The 15,162-nt window shown below is 40.2% G+C and overlaps 1 protein-coding gene and 1 non-coding gene across 3 annotated transcripts; both read right to left on the bottom strand.

Moving 5' to 3' along the window:
* Positions 1 to 614: 614 nt before the first annotated feature.
* LOC127367598 (ATPase family AAA domain-containing protein 2) lies at positions 615 to 15,032 on the bottom strand. 2 transcript variants are annotated; one of them, XM_051407599.1, is made up of 30 exons: positions 14,524 to 15,032; positions 13,323 to 13,468; positions 12,930 to 12,985; positions 12,601 to 12,784; positions 12,310 to 12,391; positions 12,100 to 12,181; positions 11,627 to 11,803; positions 11,202 to 11,319; positions 10,952 to 10,966; positions 10,057 to 10,158; positions 9,607 to 9,715; positions 9,213 to 9,328; positions 8,861 to 9,035; positions 8,529 to 8,617; positions 7,557 to 7,716; positions 7,322 to 7,412; positions 6,832 to 7,009; positions 6,572 to 6,708; positions 6,255 to 6,387; positions 5,681 to 5,867; positions 5,009 to 5,194; positions 4,675 to 4,810; positions 3,921 to 4,117; positions 3,540 to 3,699; positions 3,258 to 3,380; positions 2,601 to 2,771; positions 1,826 to 2,506; positions 1,451 to 1,584; positions 1,132 to 1,260; positions 615 to 819 (listed from the first exon to the last, which is right to left on the bottom strand). In XM_051407599.1, exons 1-30 carry the CDS (start codon positions 14,719 to 14,721, stop codon positions 787 to 789), a joined length of 4,485 nt encoding a protein of 1,494 aa, XP_051263559.1. In that variant the 5' UTR covers positions 14,722 to 15,032; the 3' UTR covers positions 615 to 786. The 2 variants fall into 2 exon arrangements, with proteins under 2 accessions (XP_051263559.1, XP_051263560.1); XM_051407600.1 differs by lacking the exon at positions 10,952 to 10,966.
* LOC127367775 (small nucleolar RNA SNORA5) lies at positions 5,399 to 5,533 on the bottom strand. Its single transcript, XR_007885543.1, has one exon. It is a non-coding gene; the product is annotated as a small nucleolar RNA SNORA5 (small nucleolar RNA).
* Positions 15,033 to 15,162: the final 130 nt, after the last annotated feature.

The raw sequence follows: 15,162 nt of genomic DNA, 5'->3' as shown, positions 1-15,162 counted from the left end.
AGTGACATTCATTTCACGTTGTATTATCCACAGAGGGTGATCAGGAGAACTTAGTATTGCTCTTCCATTATGTTCAAAATGTCAAAAATGATGCAGCAGGCAGATAGACAGACTTTTTGTCTCTGTGTCAAAACCTCAAAAACCCAGATTCAACTCTTCCCATAATGCAACCCTAAAGTATCTTTTGTTAGACCCTCCATTAACCAGTTAAATGCCAATGTCCTAAATGTCCGGATGTTAGGAATCTGTAGACTGCACAAAACCAGATCAAAACGGACCAGATAGCGCACACAACTTTGTGTATAACTCCTCTTTGTAAACTGACTGTAATAAAATCAATAATTATTGAGGCTGACAGGGATTTGTGTTAATTCTTTCAGCCAGTCCACTCTTCAGTCAACATTTCAGTGTCAACTGTTAACACAACATGTAACAGAAATATCATCAAAAAATAAGAGGAAAAGAAAGTAATCCTGATACTTTCTAATACTCTACACACTGCTGTGGCTAAGTGAATCAGCATTTGCCAATTGATATTGCTAAGGTCACACTATCATAGCTCTCACATGATTCCTCACAAACTGAAAACTAAATCTTGAGCACACAAAAAGGAACACAATGAAAACCATTTAATTAAATATAAACAAAACAGGTAATACAAAGATTTAGCTAATGCACAAATATATGTGCCTGTAGGTTTCTATGAAAATAGAACCAGTGTTTGTATATTTACACAGCTATAACATCATGAGCATAATAAGTGGTCACATCTTAGTTCCTGTAGAGTCAACAGAAGTCTTCAATCTCCTGTTCCAACTCCTAATCAAATGAGAAGAAAGGGAAACAGATTAGAAACATTAAAGTACTTTGAGCAAAAGTTAAACAGTTAAAGCTACAAGTAAGCACCTTAACATTTCACTCCTCTTAAATAACACTGCAATAACACAATGAGGAAACTGGAATATCCCCTTTACTGTAGATGTTGTGGCATAGCGGAAAAACACAGGTGTAACTAACAGTGTTAATGATCAGGTGTGCCCTGCTGTTCACAGGCTTACTGACAGCCTATAAATCTGAATGTATGCAGTTAAAAAAGGCTACATCTGCTCATGAGTACAGACTAATACAAACCTTTATTAGTGCAGTTTTGTTGTAGTCTCGTCGGTGCCTATAGATGCTCTGACAGAGCAGAGCGTAGAGTTTCTCCAGCTTGTACACCTCATAGCCTTCGGTCTTTGTCACCACTCTCTCCAAGAGCTCCTGAACAAATCAGGAAGAAAGAGGAATGACATGGAGATTACATTTTTTAGTTGTCAAACTTCATACCCTCCTAGCCAAGAGTACAGGATGGAGGATGTTTTGTTAGAGCTACTATGAGTAAAGTCAAGATGCAGAAAACCCATCTGACCATTAATTATAAGGAAACTGACACACACAGTATCACACACACCTTTAATTTGTCACTGTCCACAACCAGAGGAGGAGTTTCCTGGTCCAGGATCTGCAGAGCCTTGTCCACATCGATCATCTGCTGCTGCAGCACAGCGTTCTTTAGAGCCCGAGTAATGCGCCTCACGCTCCGATCTGAGACACAATATGCAAGCACAAAGCATTTAGACGTCTACAATAGATGACAGTCTGCTGACACATTCACTATGAAATGCTGTGATTGCACCTCGCTCTTCTCTCGAAACACTACACCGACAACACTTTAGATAGGGATTGAGTGGACTGAAGGTCTCAATTTCACTTGAAATAATTTCTCTACACTTTTAAGTTAAAAAGCCAAGCTACAAGTGTTATTGTGTGAATGTTCATAACAAACCTGGGCCTGTGTCCTCCTCTCCTCTGACAGCTTCAGAGGCGTCTGCAGTTGAGATTTGTGTTGCTTCCACCTCCATTTGTTCCGCAGGGCCGTTCTGCTCTGCCTCCTCTACAGTAACTACCTTGTTGTTCCTGTCATCTGCTTCTATTGCAGTTTGACATTTGTTGGTCTCAGTTTCTGTCAGCTTTTGGCTATTAGTTTCATTCTCCTCTGTATTGGATTGTCCCTGGGTATCTCCCTCTGTCTCAGTGTGACTGTTCTGGTTAGTGTTCACTGAAATTGTTTCACTGTTCTCATTTCCTGCCTTTCCTGTCAACGCTTTGTTGTTTTCCTCCGACTGTCCTGGTTGATCTGAGACAGCTTTATTCACATCTTCTTTGTCTTTCTGTATTTGGTCACCATCTCTGTCTTCAGCAGCCTGACTCATCTCCTCTCTTCCTTCCTGAGCTGGTGCAGGCCCTGACTCTACATCAACCACCATCTGCTCCTCTTCTCCTCCAGTCTCCTCATTACAATCTGCTCCTGCTCCCTTCTCAACCTCTTCCTCGTCGTCCCCATCTTCCTCTTCCTCATCAGACCCCAAGTGTGTGTCGTCTCTGGACGTGTGAGGAGAGGAGGAAGACTTCCTCTTTGCGTAGAAGCCGGTGGACCAGCGACTCTTTCGCCTTTTCTTTTTCTGGGCTGGAGCAACAAAAGGGGATAAGGAATTTGTTATAGTACTTTAAGTAAATAATTTTCTTTCTTAAAAAAAAAAAAAATCCACAGTAGTCTTTACCTGTGTTTCTAAGCATTGTAACAGCAGAGGCACTTGTACTGGGAGTAACTGCAGCTGTGGGTCCAGCCTCTCTTTGTGGGGTCATGTCAGTGATCTTGGCCTCAGCAGGAGGTCTGGACTGTTTGGGAAGGACATGGTAGAAGGAGGGTGCAAACTGGACAGTGGAGCAATCTAAGATAAAGAAAGCACAATATATTTTTGTCATTCTACATATGCGTGAAACTGTTTTTGTACACTTAAACTCAATGCATTCTGAAACTGAAGGTCTGGTTTAAGTGGATGCAATTGTGCAATCTTGGTTTAAATCAAATGAGTTGTACTTGAAGAGAAACAGGAGAGAAATGCACAAGCTTGATTATATTTCTGTGAGAAGTTGAGTGAGTTAAATGATAAAACAGCTGAATAGCTGAATAACTGAAAACAGAATATAGTAGTATAGTACAGTAGCTTAATCTTAGTGCAAGTACTTCATTAAAGGTTTTCAAAATTAGCCACTAAGTATTAGTCATTTAACCAAGTCAGGGTAACTGGGTAACTAAAATGATCTACACTGGTTAATATGTTAAAGCTGGCCTCACAGAATGTTAGTGTGATCCCTGAAGCTGGCCTAAGTAACCTAACTATATGCATGTACACACACATGCACACACCATTCACCTCTTGTGCTGCGCGACACTTGGATCTCTTCACAAATCTTCTCAAAATCTTCATCCAGTTCATCTCTGATGATAGCATGGACGGTGTCCTTCAATGCACATGCTCTGTGGCGGATCTGGCGGTCTGGAGTAAACACACACAAATTCACACTCAAATGAGCAAGAATGCTTATTTTTAATGTTCAAACAGTTGCGTTAACCTAATCAGTTACTGTAAGTAATAAGACTGTATATTTTTTCCATGAGTATAGTGAGTATGTTCTTTGCTGTTCACTGTGTGTACCTGAGGGGTCTCTGTCTGGGTTGTATTCGAGGGCATTCTGCCAGATGAGATCTACGTCTTGGCGGAACTCTTTGACCGTCCCATACCGATGGAGGTCGACTTTAGAGAGAACTGTTGACAGGTCCATAGGCTTCTTGATCACTTCAGCATAATCTGGTACCTAAAAACACATGGGAAAGAGGCTGCTGTGAGTACGACCGTGTGTAAAATTGATCAAACTGAACACTCTATGGAATAATGGAAGACTGTACTACAACAACAAACCTGTTGGAGTACAGACATTATTCTCAGTTAAGCCAACAGTGAGTCAGCCCTTATGTAATACTTTATTAGGGGATAACAGGAAATGACTGAGACAATAGAATATAATGGAACAGCTACCTCTTCTAAATCCACAGGCTTTGTAAAAGCCTTGAAGCGTTTATCTTGGGAGAGGCGGTTGGTGACATCACGCAGGAAGAGGCGGAGCTCCCTTAGGGTATCTTCTTCCTGCTCCTCCAATCGTTGGATCTCCTCTTCTGTCAGCTTACGTGGAGGAGGCGGAGGGGCGACAGGAAGCACCTCCAATGCATGGAGCACTGAACAAAGTGGGAGGATCGTAGATGTGCATTGAGTGACCAACAAAGAATTTCACCCTCAAAAAAAAATTTTAAAATCTGTTCCTGCCAAGATAAGCAATACCACACTGTGCCGCCACTTAAACAGATGTTGCGTAATTTAATTGCAGAATTTCCACAATCAAACTTCTCGTGTGTCACACTACACCTATGAGGATTTCCCATTGAGCTGGTGGCAGTTCCGCTTACATTCACTAAAAATACGTTTCTAAATACTTTCAGTGTGCAGGCATCCTTCCTCTCTTCTCTGTATTTACACTCCAAAATCCACCTATTTGGATGAATGAATATGGCAACTTCTTTTTCTCGCCCCCCAAAAACGCCTTACACACATTATTGCCTCACATTTTTCTCTCTCAATCCACGGCAGGTCCAATGAACATTTTTGGGTTAAATTAACGTTATTTGATGTACTGTAGCTAATAGGTATAATGGGTGTATCATATATCAATGAAACTACAGATCATGCAAAGCTAGCTTTGATCTGTATTTTATTACCACACTCTTCTATTTCTCACCAGCTTTCTTCTTTGAGGTGGGGGCCTTGGCAGCTTGATTGAGGATCAGATCCTCAAAGAAGTTTCTTCTTTCTCTGGTGGTGGGGACCTGGACATGGAAAACCTCTCCATACTCTACACGAAACAACTCCTGAACCTGAGACAAGAAAGTCACAAGAAAGTTAAGAGCTGAGAGACTTATAGAGGAGTATTGTGTAGAACGAATCCTTTCATATATATTTTTTAAAAACTAGATGCAGTGACATCTTATTTTAATTCCACAGATATGTTTTAAATGCTGTACCCTAATGTATTACCAATCTAAATCTACAGTGTATCATCATTTCTTCCATACCTCCATACTGAGTTGGTCATACTGCAGGCTGCACGTAGCCAGAAGCAATATAGGAGCGAAGGCAGGGATTGAGCTGAGCAGGCTGAGGAAGGTGGCCCTTAAGGCTGGACCCACCGTTTCCCACCACTGTCCAATGTGAGGGATGTACAGGATACTGGGAGAGGTCCGCTTCGCTTCAACAAAGATCTGCAGAAGATATGACAGAGAAACATTAATATTGTATTATTATTATTATTATTATTATTATTATTATTATTATTATAATATTGTTCTATTTTCTCCATTCCAAATGAATATTCAGTGAATACCTTTGTGGTTTTTTCTTTACTGCTGGTCATAACACAAGCAACTTCCAGACATTTGGCAATATCATACCTCTTTCATACGACTACTTGTCTGTAGTACATATTTATCCCCACTTCCCACGGTGTAAGGATGTGGGGCCCATGAACTACAATCTCTGTGGCAGCCATTTTGGCCAGTGAAGTCCACTGAAAAGAACACACTGAATTTGACAAGGCTGCAAGAATAAAGACTACCTCTAGTGTACCCCAGTTGGTTAGGACTCCCGATTTTATACAACTTGGGGCTGGTTACATGTAAATGACCCAACCCGAGGGCATCTCATGAGTTGTTATATGTTACTAAATATGTATATAAATAATAATTTACCTGAGCACATGTCTCTTCCGGTGCAGTTGCACTGGCGCCAAACAACACGGCCATGTCCAGTGTGTACACAGTGAATTTCTCCAGAGTGTGGAGGACAGCTGGAGCCAGGTGGGAGCTCTGACCTGAGCCTGGTCTGCCCTCCAACAGCAGCCTGGGCCGGTAGGAGGTTGGGTGGCTCAGCACACTCCTAAAACAAGGAGAGATAACAGAGACAGTGATGGGTAAAGTGATAGGAATGCAGATTTATTTCCATGGTCTAATGTGGGCTCATTAATTTGCCTGACAGTTCTTGAAAAAAGATTCAGGTCACTGGGACACCAGACAGCTCACAGCACTTCTAAAGTAAAGCAAAACTAAAGGGAATAAAAGCAAGACAACTATGAGACCCAAAACTACACAGTGTAAACTCCATAAATACATTAGCGGTATTTTTCCATACACTGTATATATAACTACAACTAATATTTTGATTGACCAATTATGTGAAACAATGTTTATAAACAAAAACAGTGATTATTTGAAAGAATAAACCCCCTGTATATTATATTCCTCCCTGAATATAACCCTAACCAACCTGTTGAGATTGAGTTGACCCTTAGCAACAGGTGTTTTGAGTTGGGAGTGAGAGGTCTGTCCATTGGAGTGGACTTCAGACTCCTCATCGTCACTGAACATCAGATCATCCTCAGACACACCACAGGCCACATCTGGAAATAAACACACAGTATAGCAGTCACTCCTGATGAACAATCAATCTAGGTGTGTTCCTTTTCTGTAATTACTTATGGAAAAAGGGGAAATTTGTTAAATGAAGTAAAAAAAAAATGCATGACCATGAACACAACCGAGGGCTATAATAAATGAATGCAAAACAGAACAAGAGGGCTGCACCTTGTTCTTTCTTCCTCTTTAAGCCTTGTTCAGCATGTGGGAACACTCTTCTGACTGTGTGGAGAATGTCCTGCAGGGCGGCGCTCAGCAGAGGACGAATGGCAGGTATCAGGGCCTTGGCTGGTGATACAACTGCCCTAAGAATCACAAACAACATCATACTTAATAAGAACCATGTGCAAGAACCAGGCACCAGTTTACACCCTAAAAAAGGAGGCAGCACTATATAAAAATGTACTATACAGTTATTTTGGTTATACCTCTGGGAAGCAGGCACCATCTTGGACATGGCGGACATAAAGTCTTTGTTTGTGATAGCGATGGAGTTGATGTCAAGCACTAGTTTCTGCGATGAGGAGTAGATTTGTGGGTAGCGACGCCGCAGTGCACACAGGGCAGCCTCTGAACACACTGCCTTGATGTCTGCTCCGCAATAACCTAACAAGAAAAGAGAGAGATTGTTATAACGCTTATTTACACAATCAGTATACAATCTGTTGTGCAAAACTTAATTAATTGATATAAATGATTATTATTATTATTATTACTATTATATCTTGGGTCTTTAACACAGGTCATACCGGTATTATTTCAAGTTGCACTTAGAATAGAATTACTTTCTTTGATGTTAATAAAAAAGGTATACAGTATTGATCATTTGAATCTAATGCAATTGTTATTTGCACTGGGGAAGTTTAGAAAGAAGTATCAAGCTGACCACTGTTTTTGCATTATGGTACGCAAACATACCAACACATTTATCTGCCAGCTCTTCTAGAAAAGTGTCAGAAGGTGGTGGAGTCCACTGTCTGGTGTGGATCTTCAGAATGTCCTTCCTCGCCTGCCATAGGAAAAAAAAAGTCACAGCATTTCAAAATCAGATCCAGTATTTAGAAGCTGAAAGTCTTGTCTGCTCTCAGATTTGACTGTAACTCACATGTCAATTTTTTTTATTATCTCTTAAAGGACATCTCCAGTTTCTTACCTCCCTGTCTGGCAGGCCGAAGAGGAACTCTCTGTCGAAGCGTCCTGGTCTTCTCAGAGCTGGGTCGATGGAGTCCAGTCTGTTTGTAGCTCCTATCACAACAACTTCTCCTCTAGCGTCTAATCCATCCATAAGAGCCAACAGGGTTGACACAATGGAACTACAGAGACAGAAAGAGATTACGTTTTCTAACTGGTCAACACTATCCCTCTATCATAAAGAGTATATAACTGCGGTGTACTGAGCCAAATTAATTATTCTGGTTTGTGGTAACTATCACTATATCTAGCAAAATTGTCTTTTTCAAGAGTAGTGCCATATTCTTGAAAAAGATACTAACTGAAAGATACAGGAATTATGATTCCAACATGCTACTACAATAAATATATCATATCATCAGTACTATTACCACCATCTATTGTATTTTAGTGTATTTAAATGTACCTCGCTGCTATGACGACCCAATTTCCCTTCAGGGATTAATAAAGTCTATCTATCTAAATGTCATCATTTATTTTCGGATTGGCCACCAATCACCCCAACAGTCAGGCATTAAATGATGATTTGTGTGTAATGTGATCACAAGAATTTTGCAACAGACAGACTTTCAAGGGTTGTATAAGCCCTTTGTGTTCAGTTCTGATTAAGAGGTGGGTAGTTGCAGCTGCATCCAAGTTGTTTAAAATTTCAGCCGGCGCAAAATATTAAGTTTGACTCGCAACAGCTGCGAGGCAATTATGTAATTTTGGTGTATACAATTAACTATGATTGTTCTCATGTGAAGCATGAGTTAGGCTTATGATGATCAATGCTAGATGCTGATTAAGATGAAATAGTTTATTTTATTTATCACCTTTTCGGGCAACCCACAACACAATCGGTAATTTTCCCTGTTCCACTCTGTACATTTCATACTCACTAAGCACCGTACCATGTACTGTACAAAGAAAGAAAGAAAGGAGTGATGCTCACCTGTGGATCTGGTCCTGACGGCTAGACCTGACTGGAGCCAAACCATCAATCTCATCGAAGAAGATGATGGACGGACGCATCTGGTATGCCTAGAAACAATTCAATAGGAATTCCATTAGTTACAAATTGCATTATCTTCTGCATCCATCTTCCCATTTGATAATGTACAGACAGTAACTTCATTAGTTTACTTTATTCTAATCTAAAAGTTAATCTGTCCAAATATAGTGAGTTTGCTTTTACATGTTTTCTGACAGCAACCAACAAAAAAGGAACCAACAACAATCTCTGTTGATCCCACAAAGTATGATGTACAATGGAGTTTGGTTTACCTGATCAAAAAGCAGTCGCAGCTGTCTCTCAGATTCTCCCACCCACTTACTGAGGCAGTCAGCTCCTTTCCTCATAAAGAAAGACACTCTTCTTTCCCCCTGACTGCACTCATTGGCCAGTGCTCGGGCTACAAGGGTTTTCCCAGTGCCTGGAGGACCGTAAAATAGACAACCCCTGAAGACAAGAGAAAATATGACAAAGACCAGGAGTTTATTAGGGTGTAACTTGCAGCCTGAGGCATTGGTAGAGAGGAGATTGGACAAGCTCAGGGGGAAAAAAAGGACAAAGAGACAGATATTGAGTCACAGGATGAAAAATGAATACTATCTGCTGAACAAAAACATTTTTTACCTGGGAGGCTGTATCTTGAACCTCTCAAAGACTTCCGGGTAGAGGAGAGGGAAGACCACCATCTCCTTCAGTGCTGAGATGTGTCTACTCAAACCTCCAATGCTTTCAAACCGCACCTGGATGACAAATAGCGTTATGTTTAGATTATTTGCTCATAATACTATTACTGCCCGATTAATATTTAATCTCTGTGTTTGACCTACAACTTAACTTAACTGTCCAATTATCTATTCACCAGTACTATTAACAGGAATACAAAAATTGTTTTTTCTTTTACTACTACTACTACTACTACTACTACTACTACTACTACTACTACTACTACTACTACTACTACTACTACTACTTTGGGCAGCTGTGTTCATCCATCTATCTATTTATCTATGCAGCTTACCGTCCTGTCTATCTGCATGGGGTCTACATCAGCGAGGCTGGCTCCAATCTTCATCCTGTCCTTGTGGATCCCCAGCAAGTCTTCTTTCACAAGGTTCATTGGCAGACATCTGCAGGAAAAACATGGAAAACAACAAAGAACATGTTTATTTTCTCACTAAAATATTTTTTCCTAAGAGATTTTGTACAATAGTAAGAATATATTGTTTTAAAACACAACTTAATTGAACCCACTCTATCCAAATGTTATCACCAAGGGACAAAATAGGTCACAAAAAAAGTTTTTTTTTTTTAGTGAACTTCTTTTGGTTGAAAATTGGCCTAGTATAATGATTGTACAATAGTTACTATTATACCTTCTGTCACCCACCTCTGTATTCCAGCTATGGGCTGTGTTGTATTTTCTACCTGTAACTGTACTGTATATGACAGCTGCTGCTGACGCTCTCACCTGTTGACTGACCTGCTCCTGTTCTTACTTCTACGTCTCTGGAATTGCTCATCATCTGAAGATGAGGAAGTGGAGTCACTACTGTGGATGGCGTGTCTCCTTCTGCAAAGGCAAAAGATGTAGCAACGTTATCTGTCAACCTATATGTATCATTACGACTATCAGTTTATCTATTAAAAAGGATCCTAACAACACTTAGGTCCATGTTTTTGTTATGTTGCCCTCAGCAACAAAACAGGAATCAATGCTTGTGAGTGCCCATGAGGGAGTTAGATTATTTAGTATTAAAAACTTTAACCAAACAGTCAGTTAAAACAAACAAATGAACAAGATCAAATACACAACACCATTAACACCCACTAATCAGTAAGTATTATAATGTGTTTATATATAAATACAGATTTCTGATACAACAGTAATAATGCATGAATTGAGAAAAAAGCAGTTTTTGATTATGGATCATGTGCAGCAACAACACAAGGGTGACTCTTCAACCACTTTAAATGACACCATCACCATGCAGCACGACACCTGACTAACACTCCACCTGAACACACAAGGGGGGCTTGACCTACAGAATTCACCTTACAGGCTCAATGTGATAAATCAAACACATAGTATTCAAAGCTTGTTAATGGTAAAGGCAAGATAAGCTTCTGACTATATGAAAGTAAAATACACAAAATACTCACTAACAGAAATTCAGCTGTCAAACAATGCTTGAACAATGATTCATTTCTGGTGAAGTTTGGTTCACCGTCTCAATACTTTAACCATGGTGTCACCCAAATGTGCCCCATCTACCAACAACCACGGCACTTGCAAAGACAGACAGCACCCCAAAAACGAACTACAGACTAACAATAAACACAAGGACAAGTAGTGAGGGTCTTACCTCTCAGAACTACTCCTGAGGGTGGGATGAAGAGAATCAGAAACAAAAAGATATGTACAAATTTAAGAATGAAAATGGGTGTGATCTTGTTCTCGATACTGTATTAGTCAGACCACTTCTGTAGACTGCTACAATAAGTTCTAACAGTATTCCATGAGGTATTAATAAGACTATCAAGTGTGTCCTCCATAGCTGGTGTTATATTTCTCAGTTTCGGAGTGATAGCCGGTGGCTGTGTTGTCATACTAACCTGCTGGTTCTTCTGTTGTAGGGGCTCCTGGGGGCCGTGGAGCTGAATCTAAACCTGCGTCTGGTAGGAGATGAGTGGTCTTTGAAGTACATGCTGCGCTTCCTGGGCTCTCTGGGTTCTATGAGAAACAATAAGAAACCTCATCAAACTCAATTTAATAAAAGGCTGTCATACATATTTTTTCTCCTGTGCCAAATCTGCTTTAATAAATCCAATGAGTCACCCAGTTTCTGTGTGGGTGTATTTTATAGGGTAGCAAATAGGTACATGCTGAGAACTTCAAAAAAGTCACTGAAACCAATTTGAATGCCAGAATACTGGTAGAAACTATAAACACTAACTAAAAAAAAGGTGGAAATGACCTAAATTTGCATTTATTTATTTGAAGCAAGCATATGCAGCCATTTAAACAATATAAGCAGTACCATCCTGTGGGGCCTGGTAGCGAACCACAGTTTTTCGCTGCCTGAAGTCATAACGCCTCTGATTTTCTTCTTCCTCATCCTCGCCATCTTCATCGTCATCTTCTTCATCTTCTTCCTCCTCATCATCCTCTTCTCTATCTTCCTCCTCCTCTTCATCGTGATCGGCCTCATCCCCTCCTGTTAATAAGATCAAATCTGGTGAGGTTTCTGCAACAGGGAAAAAACAACTGTGCTCTTTAGGGCAGAATTATTATTTCTTAAAAAACAAAGGTTGAACAATTCTGCTTCTGATGACATTGTATAGAGTTAGTCTATGAAACACACTTGTGTATGCAGGTGTCTTTAGTATGCCTTGCAATAAGTTGAGGCTTTCAGGTGTATTAAACTCAGAATAAATTTTCTCCAAAATTGGATGGAACCAGACCAGCATGCTTCACCTACCTTAAGTGGTTATTAAACCTAATCCTTCTCACCTTGGTTCTCCTCCTCAGTATCTTTACTGTCCACATTCGTCCTCAGAGAGCTTCTCATTCTTCCCCGGGTGTACATGCCGAGCTGCTCAGAGGAAACAGGTCAAATGCTGCTTAATTCATTATTTTGAAGCTTGTAACACATTATCCAATGGCAAGATTACACTATGATTACACTGTGAAATAATTTAAGTTTCCTTTGTGGATTATTACCTCTTCTTTAGTGTCTCTATCTCTCAGTCTGCGTCTCATCTTCTGCATGTCGTCCATCTTCTGGAGAACAGCTTCAGCAGTGCTGAGGGACAATCAGAGGAAGAAATGATCAGATTTTTATCAAAGTTCATCTGTATTCTAATTACTCATTAGTTTAAAATGCATACCCAGAGCCCACTGTTTATGTCAATTTACTTGTTAAGATACTACTTCAAGTGATAGATCAGCTTTATTTTGAACTGAAGCAGTGAGGAAGGAGCCAAAAGATTTTGGACTCAATGTTGAACTCACTTGGTGATGAGGCGGTCGTAGAGCACTGACTGGTTGCGGGAATTCAGTTTGTATCTGGTGATTCGGGAACTACGTCGCACTGATCGATCCTCCTCTTCCTCCTCCTCTTCCTCCACTTCTCGGTTCTGTAGATTAAAGCGGCTCCTCTTGGGAGTGGACGACCCCTCTACTTCATCTGGAACATCTGGGGCACCAACGGAAACAGTTTTTGTTAGCTTTCTGATATAGACTCTACTCAAAACTGAATACTGCTCATTAAGCTTTGTGTACTGGAACATTTAAAAGCTTCTGTGTTCTTTGTAGAGAAATGATACAGTAGCAAACTGTACCTGCTTGCTGTTTACCACTGGATGCTTTTCCCTCTCTTTGTAGTCTGGACGATTTCCTGAAGAGAGGAAAATGAGTTCTTTGTGTCACTTACTATTGTATCATTACTTATTATTTGAGTGTAAAAAATATGCATATATTTCCACACATTAACAAAAAAATTTGAAATATCCCCAATGTAGGATGTACCGTACATCAGATTTGTGAGGATAAACATTTATTAGGAGAATTTGTTGCTGAAACAAAGAGTTTTTACAACAATGCCACAGTATAAAATATAGGTCACGTGCAGTAAATGTATGACAATTAATAATATTGAATGTATTAAGTCCTACAACTCGATCATAGTCAGTTAAAAAGTACCACTAATATTAAAATGAATGGGCTTGTATTACCTGGTGCAGCATCCTCCAGCCTTGTCTTCATTCACAGGGGAGCTGGTCTTTGGTTCCATGTCAGAATAAGAGACCTCTCTTTGTCTTCGGGTCCTCAGAGAGTGATTGAGACCACTTCCCTCGTCCTGCTTCACGTCAGCGTGTCCCTGGTCACATTAGTATTTTACAGTTTACACATATAGAAGGAATGAGTATTTCCTCTATTGAATTAGAAATTCTAATTAATCATGGACTTGAATGAAAAATATTTATTGATTAACTTTAAACATTAAGATAATTAAAAAACAGTTACCGCTATCACTCTCTTTTTAGAATATTGCAGATTATTCAATTAAAATAAACTGACTGCTACTGACCACCATCTCTGCCAGCTCTTCGTTGAAATTATTGTTGTGTGTCTCAGAGGGTGTATTGTCTTTATGGAGTAAAAATATGGGTCTAAAAGTAAGCACTGGTTTTACTCTCATAATATATTAGCTAGTTTGTGATCATTATAACTCAACATCAATGTGAGCTCAGCATGGATGTATAGACTAGATAAAGGACATGTTTTAAACTGAGGTCAAGGATAATCCTACAGAAAGCTGCCCCGCAGTCTGTTTTACAAATTAGTGCTTTCTGTGGAAAAACTGGGTTAAAATCTATTAGCCACATTTAGTAATTTAATTTCTATTATGAGGTAACAGACAAGTCTGAGATAAAGTTTAATGAATGAATGAATGAATGAATGAATGAATGAATGAATGAACAGTTCCCCCATCCCTTCTTCCAATCAATCCTCTACAACAGCACATGCCAAAACACACCCCCTTATCAGACAGTTAACTTAGGGACTAACTATCGGTTACTTGGCAACCTGGTCTAGTAACATATTCGTATTGTTATAGATAACAGTTAACAACACATTAAAATTAAAAAACAACTTAATAACTATTTTATTTTGACTGTAAAGCTTATAAATGGTCGTTACACATGAATCAACCTATGTCCAATAGACATACGAGTCTCCGTAAGATGTAAGCAGAGACTGAGTGCTCATTCGGATAATGTGACTGTAAAGTGACGAGAGGACAAGGTAGCAAGCTAGTTAGCTTAGCATGCTAGCAAAACTAGCAGAGCAAAGTTGCGCTCATAGATAATTTATACACCTAACAAATAGTGATCTCGTTTTCTGAGCAGCTGACAAAGTGTAAATGCTCACATTCGGCGTGTTATTTTCGGGACTGCTGAAGCTGTCATCCATGGCCCGGGAGGACCGGGTCAGCCGGGCGGACTTTCTCTGCGACGCGGGAAGCAGCGACAGAAACTCGGAGCTTGTATCCAACTCCATAGACCTCCTCTTCGGAGTTGTTGCAACCGGCTCAGCTCCGACACCGCCACTGCTGCGTAGTATCACCATCTTGACTCTTAAAACGACCTTATTGTAGTAGCGCGAATGATGGCTAACCAACCGATGTTCAGCCTTACAACGTCCGACGTTTACGGTACCGCCAACATAGCACAGATAACGGAGAATATCCGCCAGCCGACACACACAGGCTGCTCACTAAACCCTTGATTTCTGGCGCCATAAACGTCATCAGAGGTTATGAGGTAGTGGCTAATGAGCTGCCGCCAAGAGAAATAGATCTCTTGGTAAGATTATTACAGAAGCCAAACTGTAAAAGTAACTTTATGTCCACCACGCCGATGACGCAGCGCATTTTAATGGGCACAGATGTTGGCATTGCTATATCATCCACCGTTCTTGTTTTAACATAACAAGCGGAGGGATATATATACAATCTGAAAAGGTGTTCCGGTAGATGTTAGAGCGCGCTCTGCTCTGCTCCAAACTGCG

This window comes from Dicentrarchus labrax, unplaced genomic scaffold (genome assembly GCF_905237075.1).
Source record: "Dicentrarchus labrax unplaced genomic scaffold, dlabrax2021, whole genome shotgun sequence".
Taxonomy (NCBI): domain Eukaryota; kingdom Metazoa; phylum Chordata; class Actinopteri; family Moronidae; genus Dicentrarchus; species Dicentrarchus labrax.
Note: the sequence above shows the minus strand (reverse complement) of the source record. Positions and strands in the feature narration are given on the sequence as shown.